Source organism: Thermobia domestica, chromosome 1, assembly GCF_964235325.1.
Source record: "Thermobia domestica chromosome 1, izTheDome1.hap1.1, whole genome shotgun sequence".
Classification (NCBI taxonomy): Eukaryota; Metazoa; Arthropoda; class Insecta; order Zygentoma; family Lepismatidae; genus Thermobia; species Thermobia domestica.
In genome coordinates this window covers 241287213-241302498 of record NC_137454.1, presented here as the reverse complement: position 1 = coordinate 241302498, position 15286 = coordinate 241287213, and the positions used below count along the sequence as shown (strand labels likewise).

At 36.2% G+C, this 15286-nt stretch overlaps 1 protein-coding gene across 1 annotated transcript in view; it reads left to right on the top strand.

Moving 5' to 3' along the window:
• Nucleotides 1-15286, top strand: part of LOC145667273 (phospholipase B1, membrane-associated-like) — a 47330-nt gene that overhangs the window by 22564 nt on the left and 9480 nt on the right. The window contains exons 3-5 of the mRNA XM_081734905.1: nt 4034-4280; nt 9457-9683; nt 12144-12303. Coding sequence (XP_081591031.1) covers nt 4034-4280; nt 9457-9683; nt 12144-12303 — 634 coding nt within the window. The remainder of the gene's footprint in view (nt 1-4033; nt 4281-9456; nt 9684-12143; nt 12304-15286) is intronic.

The window sequence follows — 15286 nt, the reverse complement described above, 5'->3', positions numbered from 1 at the left end:
TGGGTTCCTTTTATGACAAACCAGACAGACATGTATGATTTCAAAACGAGCCTAACTATTTCTTTTAAGTTTTCATATGGATCTGATGATCGTACAAAAAATCTAAGGACTCAGTTTGCTGCAATTAGCCATCTGGAATGGGGCAAAGGACCAAGATCCCGTTTGTTAAATCTTCTGAGCAAAGTAATTGCTTTTGAAATGTCCAACAGATATTGTTGATCTTTTTTGCTCTACAAACGTCTGTCTATATCAGGAATCAAACAAGCTATGGGTTCATCTTCGGCCACAGGGAGTTTTTCACAGCAAGAGAGATGCTGCTACATTGGCTCAGTAAAAGATTTAGTCCTGTAGTATGCCCATCAATATGTAGAAAAATGTGGTAAAAAGGAAGCTCAATAACATGCAGGAGGCATATGCTTCACTGTAGCGAGGGTCCTACATGATTTTCTAGTTAGTGGATAACACCGTTCTTTCATCCAGTGTTAGTTACAGTGCCATCACACGCTACTACTTCTAATTTTTTAATTTATATTGTTATTTCAGACAAGCAAGAAAGAATGCTTTGTGTTATATCATTTGACGAACTCAAGAAAGGAGACGCATGTCCAATATAAATTTATCCAGGTCCATGGATAAGAGAATAGTGTTCTTCTTGCACAATTATATGAAATTGCTTGGCATTTAAATTTTCTATGATCAAAGTATCATCTTTTCGTTCATCAAAGAAGAGACCCCAATTTTCCTCGGAGGTCTGAATTCACTTTTCAAATTAGTTCTAACACTACTCTGTTCTCTTCTTATTTTACACTTATCAACTACATAGAAAGAATCTGTATCAGTTTTCTCCCCAGCATCTTGTAGAACACTTGACGCTGAGACAGCTGTTGCCCGATCAGAGACTCCGAACCGATAACTGTTTAGCACTGTTGATCTAACTTGAATTCCTTCTGCCATTGGGACTTTCCAGTCGATGTCCTTGTTTGTATTCATCTTCCACACACTCCTAGACCTCAGAGGTAGAACTATGTCTGTATTCATCCATTTCCGAGGACACCCCCTACCATTTAGGAACCTCTTCTACACTCAGTGTTCGCTGAAGATTGGGAGTTTTCCGCTGGGCCTTCAAATTTATCTTCTTTGTAACTGTTTTGTCAATAGATTCAATCCAGTATAATTCAATCCAGTTCAAATCAGTTTAATCAATGTTAAGTGAGTTTTGCTTCTTTTTTCATAGCAAAACGAACGAAGAATTTCACATTGAAAATTGAGAAATATTGATAAATTTCCGTTTCTTCTCAGACCTTGCGCGAACGGAAAATGTAACGTTGTTGATCTGAATTTAACTTATTTAGGTTCTTTAAACCTTAAAAGACGTTTAAAGGGGTATAGCAACTTCATGCTAAAAGTTTGAAGTAACTTTTAAAATGTACAAAAAAATGCCTATTTCTGAAATTTAAAAAATATATATGTGCGATGCGCAAACGGAAGATGTTAACCGATTTTAATTTTCTTTATATCGATTTTCTTGTTATTGCAATAGGCAACTGTTTGGCACTATAGCATTTCGTAAAAAGAAAATCATATTTTTACGATCCACCCTAATATATATTAAACGTTGTTTGCTTTCTGTTAAAATATGTTATTTCAATGTTAAAGCTCTCTCTTCTTTTGTATCATACCACTGCTAGTGACATATGTATATGTGTTTTGAGATGACTGTCTGTTACTATAAGATAAGTGTACTTTTTTATTTGTCATATGCTCTTTAGAAAGCACTGAACTTTCTTCAGAAGAGAACTACATTATTTTTTACGTACATACTCTTCTACCTGTCTTTGTATCCACTGGTGAAGTGATAGTTGTTATTACAGATTGTATTCTGAAATGTTGAGTATTAGGCAGAACATTTTTTTTAGTTTAACGTCCCATGATTATTCACTGAGGATAAGAGAGGCAGTGAATGAAATGGATGAGAATAACGAAAGTGGGAGAACCCTGAGAAAACTCACGCACAAAGCCCACTCGGGATTGAACCAAGGAGCTTGTGAGTGCTCTTCTACTGAGCCACCACGGTTTACTTGGTAGAACATGTTGAGAAATTGTTAGACAGGAATATCTTCTTCAAATCAAAAATAAAATATCTTGGTTGTGACTTAAGTTATAATGGAATTATAATGTCATCAGACAAACTTTCACTAACACCATATCCAGCTGATGTGGCTCATCTACAATTCTTCTTAAGAATGTTGAATTATATCACCGTTACTTTCTGACATTCGCATTTTAAATTATATAATTATTAGTTATTCAGGAATGGGACATGGTGGTCAGTGGTGCGTGGGGTCCGTGGTTTGAATCCCGGCCATTAAGTTTGTGGTGGACAACATATCCGTCGGGTTCCTCAGGGTACTCGCATTTCCTCCGAATCTCTCATTTCAGCAATTCATTCATCATCATCTCTCTTAATCATCATAATCTCCCTTAATCATCATCTCCCTTAGAATATATGACATAACGTGGGACGTTAAACTGAAATAATCATTTCATTTCATTTTTTATTCAGGAAGGAAATAAATTGGATTTGGGCAGAAACAGACCAAAAAGAATTTAAAAATATTAAACACGTTTTAACTCAAACAGAAGTATTACATCCATGTCAAGTACAACATTCAATAGTTACCATGAACAGATGCCTCATCACACGACGCTGGAGCTGTGTTGTTTAATCAAATCAATAGGAAGTATTGACAATCGCCTATACCTCTGAAACTCTTTCTAGTGCAGAAAGAAGTGTCTTGAATTTGAGAGGAAAGCACTAGTTATATTGTTTGCTGTCAAGATATTCCATAGATTACTGTAAAATAGGATTTTCAAAATTCTAACTAATTGTCGACTCGCTCGGTAGATACTTGGATATTCATCATTCACGATGTACGGTTGATTGCAGAGATGATTTTCACTCTTAAGCCAATATGATTACGAATTAGCTTAGACAAAAGATGCTCTAGTTGCCGAGTTACTTTCTTGGTTTCCATCTGTTTCACAGTCAAGCGATGAACATTATTTTAACTAGTTCGTCTGAGAAATAGTACTTTCCTCTTAGAGAAAAATAAAATTACTGTATTCAGGCCATTATTGGTGACAAAATCATAAGATAATTAACAAAATGGATTAAAAAGAACAGAAAGTTACCGTGATATGTACAAAATTCAAAATTTAGACATCTACACTTTATATGTTAGTAAATTCACAAATATCTATGCATATTAAGGACTCAGGAAATGAAGCAAAATTTACTATTGTGAATATCAAATAAAACTGGTCATGCATCTAGAGTTGTATGGTTTCTACATTGTGCCAACACATATTGAAACATTACTTCTTGACGTAAAATTTGCATATTATAAGTAATTACTAAGTAGCATGAATCTTTAGATAATTAAGATCATATAAGTCAAGTCTAACTTTATATTTAACACAATATCCCTATTTAATGTTCCTTCAACAATTCTTATTAACTTCCTGTATATAGCAATACAAAAATATTGACAGATTATTTTATCCTGTAATTTTCATAAGAATACACATTTGTATGTAAATGAATTTCAATGCAAATTCAGTGATTACATTTAAATTACGATGCTACTAAAGATAGCCATTGAAAAAGAAACATATTATGCAATAAGATCAAAGGTTATTTTTCATTTTATCTTGGGTTAATTCATTATCTAAAACATATCAGATCTATTCCACATAATCCTAGTTTTACTTCCTAACATATTGAAATTGAAAAAATATTAACTATCGAGTTCTAATAAGTATTGTATTCTTATACCACTTTGCAAACAGTTTATCCAAGTAGTGGAATTTGAATGTCAGAGCAGGTTACAAAAATTCAATGTAAAATAAAATAAATGATTCAGCTAGAATAATATTTTATTGCTGTTTAAGATTAAATAGTTTTTTGTAACAAAATCAAAGGTTACGTTTGATAGCATTTGTTATACAAAAACTATTTTCCCCTTCCTTTCAGTTCGATATAACAAAGTACAACGATATTCCAAATGACAGCCATGAACAGCTGATGATCCCAACTACTGTTAATTTTCCTTGTAAGACGAAAAGATTAGCAGAGCCTGCCACAAGTGTACATCGACTAACTCCAAATGATATCAAAGTTATTGGTGCACTTGGAGATAGTTTGACAGCAGCCACTGGGTCCAAAGGAACAAGTATCCTTGATATGTTTACTGAAAATAGAGGTGTTTCTTGGAGTGCAGGTACGACATGTACAAAATAATATAAGTGATTACACTAATTGAATCGATTTCTTTATGAGACTAAGAATGCTCAATCGTGATAATATCCTTTGTTTATAATGCACTTTTTACTTAGGGATTTATAATTTCTTTCTTCATGTAAATAAATGAACACTTTGACGTTTTGATTTCGGTGACTTGATCTGCATAAAGAATAAGATTATTTTGTTCTGAACATTTCTATTAATTATTTTCTTCATTGTATATTGCCTGTTTTGGTTTTGCCTTTATATATATAGTATCAATATTCATAAATTTTATATAATTTTGGAATATTATCGTTAAATAAAAACTAAATTGACATATAAGTAAGCTATATAAAATAATAAGGTTAAAATAGTGAAATAATTACTTTAAAATTTCCATTTATTTAAGTTAAGTAAGATCTTCCAATAAATTAACGAATTCACAATCAATGATGGCATCTCTGTTGTAAAACTTTAATAGGAAATTAATTGTTTATATCTGTGTATTAACTTGTATGTTATGTGTTGATTAGTTGAATTTTAACGTTTCTTCTCAACACCGACAGTATAAGATTCACATATAAGGTGAAATTACCGTTTAAACTGTGATCCCAACATTACTCGGAGCCTAAAAGGCATAATCGAGGAAAAGATTTCATTTCCCAACACTACTCGGCTGTTAACTATTGAATAGTCATGGACATATTAAATTGTAATTTATTATAGCAAGTTATGAATAAAGTATTGAGTCTTTTGGGCACGAGATGACGGTTTGTATTCTAAATCTCAGGATGTATTAATCGCAGCAGGTCTAACGTTGTTACGTAGCGGACAGCTGAATCTAGTATAGGTACAAAATATGTTAGAAATCTTTCAATCAGACGTAAAACATTGTGCTGCGGAATGAGTAAATTGCGGGGCTTTTTACAATTTTATTTAGATAAAGACGCATGTGTTACTCAGATCCATAAAGAAATTTTTGCTGTTTTTTTGGACAAGATACATTATCAAAAGCAACAGCCAAAAGATAGTTCATTCGCTTTCGTTCTGGAAATTTCGATGATCAAGATGTTGTCGCAGTGTGCGACTAATCATAGCAAGAATGGATTATATTCTGGCAAAAATGGATCAAGACTAACATGCAACAGCCATTAAAAGCCAATGCCCTAAACATTCAAAATCAAAGAGTTTTAAACAATTTGAGAAAAAATAGCCTACAAAAAGCTCGACGTTTGGGTGCCAAAAACGTTTACTCGATGAAATTGCCATATGCGAATTCGTATTGAGATATAACGAACTGCAGCCATTTTTGAAGCGATTGATCACGAGTACTAAAAAGTTGATAAACTACAACACTCTGCGAAACGGATAATGGTAGAAGCAATGAGAAGCTCCACTGCAAATAGTAAGGTCTACAGTGACATCCAGGAAGGTTATGCTATGTGTTTGGTGAGATTAGAAGGGTATGGCATTACAAAAACCTTTCGCCGGTCAGAGTGATAGACTTGGCTGTACTGTCGACTGTACTCTTTACAATTAGCGCTAGCGCACCTAGAAATTTAAAATAAACTGTCGGAACTGGTCAACAGAAAGAATGTCATATACCACGCTGACAACCTTATATATCTTTAACGATTCGTCAGAAATTGGAAGAACTTGGCTGGGAGGTTTTAACACATTCACTGTATAAGTAGGACCTGGCAACGTCAGACTATCATTTGTTTCGGTCAGTGTGCAAAACTTCCTAAATGGTGTTAAGTTAGTTTCAGAAGAGGCCTGTGAAAATCACGTGTCACAATTTTTGACCAGAAACCATAGAAATTATATAGTGAAGGAATATGGTTTTGTCAGTACAATTACATAAAGTCATCAAACAATATGGTGCATATGTGGTTGTGTAATGTTATTTTCAAATAAAAATAAATGTATTCTTATTTTCACCTCCAAAGGCTCAATACCTTTTAGACAACTTGATGTTAATAACACTAATATGCAAGGTTTCGTTGTTTTGAAGTGAAGAGCTATATCGGAATGGATTTTGTCCGAAGATTCCGAAAATGACCTTCAAAATGTTGTATTACGTCAGATTGTTTCACAAATCACCAAAATTAGAAAATTGAAGAACGTGTACATTTCAAATGATATTGATATATGGCAACGCATGTAACATGTTCAATAGCATTCTAGATGGACGGAATGATTGTGTAAGGCCATAAATACATATTTTAAAGCATACATACCAAACATTCACCACTGGATTCCACTTGAAACTTCCTCTTCTTGAGCTTTGTTCAGTGTTCTTCCTATTCTAGTCTCTTTTTAACATCCAACAATAGTCGACTATCATAAGGATAGCCCACCTTCCCTGGTATTAATTTTCCATCATTTTAATATCCTGATGGAAATGCTTGCCCTGTTCTTCCGTTAAATCACCAAGAATGCCAGGAAAGTACGGTAATTTAGATGAGCATGAAGAAAGTGCATTTTCTCGCTTATGTTGCTGCCTAGCAGTTTATAAGATTCCAATATCTTGTCGACCAAAATGCTGTAATTTGCAGCCTTCGAGTTCCCAAAAAGTTTTGTATCGCATTTCTATAAGCAGTCCATGTTTGCAATTCGGTCTCACCCATAGTTTTCTCGAATTTTTTGTCCACCATCATTTTTTGTTATTTGTGGGTCCGTAAAAATGCCAGCTTTGATTTTTTTAGACGTGATTGATGGTAACTTAACACCAAGGTACTGCATTCATTTACTGTCTCTGCTTAAAGCTATCACAATATCTTCATTAAACCTAAATTTATGTGTAACGGTGGCAAGAGAATTTCCGAGGGATCAACCAGTGTAACTGAAACAATGTTCTTTGCTCCAGATATAAAGGTACTTCTGACTGGCCACCGCTTCCGACCACAATGTTCAGTTCTTACTCTGGAGTCCTATTCACACAAAAGCAAGGGTATTTTGTGTATTGTCTTGCAATATTGCAATCATCTTGAAATTCCTGCACATAGATCACTTATAATGTTTGTACTGCACATTTTCCAGCAGAAATTTAAGATTTTCGTACGTCTCTTTTATGGTCGGCGAATGTGCTATTGGAATGGACGGTTAAGTTAGGTTTGGCTATAAATGATTTTATATATATATATATATATATATATATATGAAAATTTAAAATGAAACAGTAAATATCTATTCTTCGGTACTTTCTTCCCATGATGTTCGGCAGGTAATACTAAATCTTCTGCTTTCAAAGGCTCCAACCTGTCATGTTATGTCACTGTCTTGACGTACGGTACAGCATTCATGCCGGTTTTTTTTCATATAAACTTATGGACTGTGAGCTGTCTCTCCATACTCCTTGCTCGGTTGCTACATAAATTGATGCACCAATGATGTCTGTTTTTACTCCTAACCTCCCTTCTCCGCAATTACAGAAGAAAGACTTCTTCTAGCTCTTTACTAGTGGGTAACGTTCCCATTATAGCCGACACGTTCCCACGTTGAATAGCTATGCTTATGCGTTGAATCAGGAAACTTTTTGCTCGATTATCTCCTGATTTAATTGATAGACGGTGGCCGATTTCTTTTATAAATTTGAGGCCTCCTTCTTCCCAAGAACCGCTAGACTCAATTGCTATTGCGACAAAGCAATAGTTATCGAGTAGATTGCTATATTTATTCCTTTTTTCTTTCGCTCTTCGAGCACTACGAGTCCAGCTTGTACTGAGGCATATTGTAGGTTGGAGGGGGCATAGGTGTCTGAACATGTGAAGTCCCAAATCAATGCCTTTCCTTTCTTCCAAGGTACTAATGTCATACCATCGGGTCTTTTTCCGTCAGATCGGCTGCATCCAATCGGTTCCCTCACTGCTGGGATTCCTGCTGATATTAATGCTCTTAATATTATATCATTTACACTTGAATGACGTGGGTGTCTGCCTGCACTGCTTTTGCACGACAAACCGTGTAATCCTTTTTATTTACAAAGGTGTTACAAATGGGGCAGTGGTGTGGTTCACATATATCTACTCCCAACCGTAGTGCAGCTGATACTCGGAAGCTCTCATTGGATAGGTGTAGGCCCAGAGATGGTGATGGTAGAGCTTGAAGCCATGCTCCGTTTTCTGGGGACATGACCGCTAAAAGTCTGGCTTTATCTTCGATATTATTTGTAGTCTGCAATAAAGAAGCTGCCTGGCAATTAACGATGGCAGATTGTTACGATTTTCGAGAGTCGGAGAGTCTAACCCAACTAAATTTGTCCATTTAGCTATGCAGTCCATCACATCTGGATTGGTGATTTCGTCGTCATCCCATTGAAGAAGTGAACTAACTATTTGACTTGCACCATAGAAAGACGCTAAAAAGGACGGAATAGCCATATCTGTGGCGCGACGGATTCCAAGGCCTCCATTTTTGACTGGTAAAGAAGCTTGTATCCAAGAGTTGTTATTAAGAGAACAATTGAGGATGGATTCCAGACCAGTTTTAAGAGTATCGTAATACTTTTCCAATAGGGCATCTTCCTTCCAAGATGGAGAGCATCTTGGAATATATATATATATATATATATATATATATATATATATATATATATATATATATATATATATATATATATATATATAGATATAGATATATATATATATATAGATATATTAAAAGCTTGCTTGTTTAATTTTCACATGTACGTGATTTCTGACAAAACCTGACGTAATACACAACTTTGAAGGTCGTTTTCGAAATTTGCAGAAAAACTCGAATTCCGATACACCATTTCATATCAAAGAAACAGAAAAACGTGTAAAGATACATATCAGTGTAATCGATCTTCTTATGGAGTTACCAATTATTAATAAATTACAAGTATAATATGCCCATGAAGATGCATTGATACAGCTACATTAACATATTAGTCGTTTACATTAAAGCTTTATAGACTTGAGATAAATGTAACGGAAAGTGTTTATGGCTAACGTTAATTTGCAATTTTTAATCCGTAGGTATGTACTAAAGTCCTTCTACCTCTTAACTATCAAAAAGTTAAAGATGGGTTTAAAGCTTTTATCTGAATTGCAACAGCTTTTTTGTTTAATTGAGACTCTACTAGTTCATAAGGTCTTTTAAATTAATTATGTAATATATTTATCTGAATCTTTACTTTTATTTAGGAGGAGAAGGGACTTGGAGAACAACTTTGACAATTCCAAATATTTTGAAGAATTTCAACCCAGAGATAATTGGTTATTCGACCGGAGATGGAAAGCATTATGATCCAACAGCAGAATACAATATGGCAGTGACTGCCTGTGTGGACAACGATTTGCTGGCACAAGCCAGAAGACTTGTCAAAAGAATGTCAAGAGATCCAAGAATAGATGTTAAGAGAGATTGGAAGGTGAGATAACATGACAAAAGAACATTCGATAGATTTTCAATACTGATAAAGATCTTAATGTCGTTTACAACAATTTGATATCCCAAACCATTCGATACATATATACGAGGGTCAGTTAACTCGAACTGGCAACACTGCTACGATTGGAGTGTCGTGTGGGCAGGAGACAAATGACGAACGTAGTGTGTTCCGTGAATTCTACCAGTCAGTTTAACGCTGCTGCGGTCCCATATTACGGTGTGTGTGACGAGTAGACATTCTTAGAGGTGAGTGTTGTGTGAAATACCGCCCAAACGCAATATTCATGTGTACAGAACAGCGCGTGTTTATGAAATTCCAGGTGGCACGAGGGTAAAATGCTAGGACGAGTCACAGATGATTAGTAGAGGCCTGTGGTGAAGCTGCTCTACCGTATCGAACAGTGGCGAGATGGGTTGCAGTATTTCAGGCTGGAGGACAATGAACAGACAAAATGCATGGTGGAGGGCATATGAGAACGACTACGGACGAAATTTATCTTGGTAGACTACGGACACTACTTCATGGTGATCGGCGTTGGACTTGTAGTGAATTTTCGCAGGAGCTGAACATTTCTTCCAGATCAGTGTTCCGCATACTAACACAAGATCTTGGCATGCGGGGAACTGCAGCCAAATGTGTACCCCATGCTCTGACAGAGGTTCAAAAGTGACATAGGTGGGAATGTACACATCTATACCTTCAACGTTACAATTAGAAAGGTGATGACTTCTTGTACTGTATTATTGCAAGTGACGAAATGTGGGCAAGATTCAGTGACTCCTGAGCCGCAATTGAAACGTCAGTCAAGTGAATGGCGCCACCCAGGATCTCCACGACCGAAATAGTTTAGGCAAGAGCCAGAAAACGTGAAGGTGATTATGATAATGTCATACGTCCACGAAGGCATTATCCTTTCACATCAAGTTCCACCGGTTGTTACCGTCAATGCTGCATATTATGCTTCATGCTTCAGTGACCATTTGTGACCAGCATTGCAGCGCAAACGTCCAGATCTCCTCGAGTCTAGACCAATTCTCTTACATGACAATGCCAGATGCCATACGGCAAATTCAGTAGAGATTCTGTTACGACGATTGGGGGCGCTATGGCTCAGTGGTAGAACGTTTACCTCCGGTGCTTGGGGTCCTTGGTTCGTTTCCAGCTCGCGCCGTGTGGACTTTGTGGTGGGCTTTTCTCGGGGTTCTCCTGTTTCCTCCCACTTTCTTCATTCCACCATTTCACCCATCTCTCATCATCACAGTCTCCATTAGCCTAACCGGCAATAACCTTGGGACGTAAAACTTAAAGATTTCATTTCATTTCTGTTACGAAGATGGGGTTGGGAGGTACTGGAGCATTAGCCATACTTCCCGGATATGAGCCCGAGCGATTTTGATCTTTTCCCAAAAATGAAAGAACCTCTCAGGGGCAAACGTTTCAGAGACATTCCCAGCATTGTTCTTGATTTAGGGTGCACTATCAACGATCTCTCACAAAGTTGGGTTTTGACAGGTATTCAACGGTTACCAGACATCTGGCGAAGGATTCAACAGGCTGGTGGAGACTACATCGAAGGACTGTAAGCTTCTTGAAGTGAGTAATTCAGTACATTCCATTTCACAACCATTTTGCCACTTCGAGTTAAATGACCCTTATTGCAAACTTTACCCGTGTTTACAGTCTCTCCAGAAAGGTTTGAGACATAAACGGCATTGTGATCTTCTACTGAAAAGCATCTAAGAAATTGAATACCTGAGCAGTTTCTAGAAATAAGGGTTTTTGAAGAAAACATATTTTCAATCCCTTGTAACTTTGTTTCTATTCATTCGAAATCCGGTATATACTCGTAGAACTCATAGTATTAGGCACTAAAATACTTTGACCGACTATTGCCCTGTCTTTCTCATTTGCGTTGTTACTAGTGTAGAGGCCACCAAAATTCGGAAGTTTATGATAATGTACTTTCCAACACTGAATAATAACATCATAAGTTTTCGCTTAACATGTAGATTTGAAGTAGTAATAACTAGACGTAGTGCTACTTAAAAAATACAACTTTATGTTGGGTTGGCAACACTATTAATCTTGTGGTATCAAAGAGTATGCCGAGCAATGCTCTCTGTCTATATTTGGAAGGGACAAAATTCCAGTGACTTTTGTGAATTAGTTTAAAGATTACAAGGACGTATCAAGATAAGTGTTCCACTCTGTTTATTTGTATAATTGTAATCAATTAAAAGTAACCAGTTCGAATATTTTACTAACATTTGAGTAACTTATTGGTCATAGCATAAACAATTAATTTCTTAATTCCGTAACTTACTTCAATAACCAAGAAATGTTTGGCAGAAAGTTAAATTTTAGTTTTAACGTATTCCTAATGTAAATACTTTTAAGCACATTACTTACTTCTACTTTCTGTACTTCTTCTTTCAACAGATGTTAACCATTCTTATTGGACATAACGATATATGTTCTTACAAATGTTTCAACGAAGAAGAGTACTCGGCCGAACATCATAGAAGGAAGTTGATGGAGGTTTTGGATTATTTAAGAGACAATTTACCAAGAACATTTGTCAATCTTCTTCCCCTAATGAGTGAGTTCCTAACTTTACCTTTGCTGATCTGATATTTCATTTTTTATTAGCAATCGAGTTGTAGTTTGTAAGCGAGAAGATCTATAAATCATTTCCTTGAAGAAAAAAATAAAAATTGCCTTTGAGTTCCTTCGTGACTAAGCGGTTAGCGTACGCGACTTTCGCGTGTGAGACCCCGGTTCGATTTCCGGCGGGTGCTCATGTATCTCGGATTCCACGTTAATCAGTAGGTACCGTTTCATATAGCCTCGTTGGTAGAAAGGACGTTACACTCAAAATCAACTCAACTCAATCAACTCAAAAATTCCTTTTCACACCTACTATTTTGTCGTCTTAATTTAGAAATATAATTTAAATATAATATAATTTAAATATAATATAATTTAAATATAATATAATTTAAAATATAATTTTCTAATATACAAGGTGAGTCCGTTACCTGGGGAAAAACTCGGAGTGATGATAGTGGGCGATAAAAGAAGCAATTTGAGAATAAGAACAAGTGTCTGGAAGTGCATCGTTTCGGAGATAGAGGCCACTGAAAATTTGTTGAATTGGGACAAAAATGGCCATGAGTCGAGAACTAAATGTCGGATTAAAGTCAGGTTGTTCAATATGTGTTTTTCGTACCTGAGATTTCACTATTGTAGGAATGGATAGCAAGTAAAGGCGGCGCAAGTGTAGGCCCCAAAATTAGTATGCTATTTTGCACAGTTGAAACAAAAAATGCGACGAGAAGTCGTCCATTGTACGCAATAAAGTTGTATCAGGTAGAAAGATGTCCAATACCTAAATTAACTGAAGGGAAAACGGAGAACCCCGGGAAACCCACGCACACAATGTTTGTCCACCACAAAGTCCACTTGGCGGGAGCTGGGATTGAATCCGGGACCCCATGCACCAGAGGTGAACGCTCTACCACTGAGCCACCGTGGCCCTGTAGTAGAGACGAGACAATATTTCCTACTACATCTACCAAACGAAACGAGAAAAATCATACTTTGGTCTCGTGGAGAAAGCTGCAACAGCTGGATACGTACTTCTTTTGACAGAACCAGATTTTCAGTTATTGTGTCTATTCCTGTCACTCTTCGGCGGATCATACTCGGATACAAAACATTTCGATTCAGTGACCTGTAACGCAGATTTGTTCTTTTGTGATTGTCCATCATCTTTATCAATATTTCCTACGGTCACAACTTGCATCCAATCCGTAGTTCATGCTCTCGCAGAGTCGTATTTCCTTCTCATTCGATTCAGGTATTGGACAACTTTCTATCTGAAATAATTTTATTGGATACAATTGACGATTTCTCGTGATATTTTTTGTTTCAAATGTGCGAAATATTCTAATTTTCTTTTGATTCTACCGTTGTATCGTCCTCACTTCCGATCCATTCATACAATAATGAAATCTCAGGTACTAATAATGCATATTATCCTTAACTGGACCTTAGTTTGACATTTCGTTCTCGAGTTATGGCCATTTTTATCCCGTTGCAACAAAATTTCTGGTGGTCTCTGTCTCGGAAACGACCAACTTCTGGACACTTGTTACTCTTCTCAAATTGAGTCAGTCATTATCATCCATCATCACTCCGAGTTTATCCCCAGTTCACGGGAACACCTTGTATACATATTCATTAATGAGTAATGAATATGAAAACCTCGAGATGTACCCTGAAATTATTAAAATTAAAGTTTGTTGCTGGATGTTTTATGTTTTTCACTTCGAAAAATGATGTTGATTACATGTATTCTCAGCAACTTCCACATAATTGTACAGTGTACATGCATTTCCGATTTGCCTATAAGTCAAGATAATTTGATTTACATTAAGATTATTAAATATAATTTAATTTGTTAATTCATTACAATATTACAAAATATAGTTTCAAGATACTTTCAAATGTGGGTTTTTAAGCCATATTGATATCACTTTCAAAACTTATCAACCATCGTGCTTACTAGAGCTATCAATGATACGCAGGAGTGACGTCTTTCTAAATAAACTTTAACTTTAAATTATTTTATTTTCACACAACACAATGTCTATGGGACAATATTGATTACCGGTAGTCTAAATATTAAAGGAAATGAAGTCGTTCAGTATTACGTCGCACGATTATGCCGCTTTAGATAAAGGAGACAGCGGAGATGAGATTGAATCACAGGATGGAATGAAGGGAGTGGGAGAACCCCGATAAACCACATGCATACAGTGCATGGGCGCCCGAAAAAAATTTCTAGGGAGGGGCCCATCTCCCTGGTTGCTATATTACGTTTGGTATTTATTTTAGTTGTATTAAGAAAATTTTAAGACATTTAAGTTTTTTTCGTGAGCCACAGGAGGCCCGGGCCCCACCCTGTCCCACCTTCGGGCGCTTATGACACAGTGCTCATCATCAACCACGATATCCACTTAGCACGAGTTGGATCCTACGTACCACAGGTAAATTCCCTACCACTGACGTGTGAGTCGCCGCAGCCCCCGATAAGCCAGAAAAATATAATTTTTGTACAGAGTTGTGTTATCATTATCATGTATGTTTAAAGTAGGTTTAAAGTGATAGTTGTAAATATCATATTTTGAATGTAGCCAAAAAATAGTACATTGTGTGGACATAAAAAGCACGCAGCATCTTTCTGATCAATTGATGCTCAAGCAATTAGAAACATACAATAACAGCTCCTTGTTTCGTCAGTAGTTCAACGGTGAAGTATTGGTAAGCAGTTTTCCCGGCCATTCTACTTTCCGGTGAACAACATTATATCCGTGGGTATTTTCATGGTTTCTTCCATCTTCTGTCACATTCTCATATCACTAAAATTAACCATCCGCTTCTTTAGCCTAGAAAGAGACGTTGAAGATTTCACTTAATTTTTGACCGACTTAACAAAAAAGATGTTCTCAGTTTCATACGTATGTGTTTATGTATGCAATGGTGTTCGCGATTATATGGAAGACCGTTGGTCATATTTC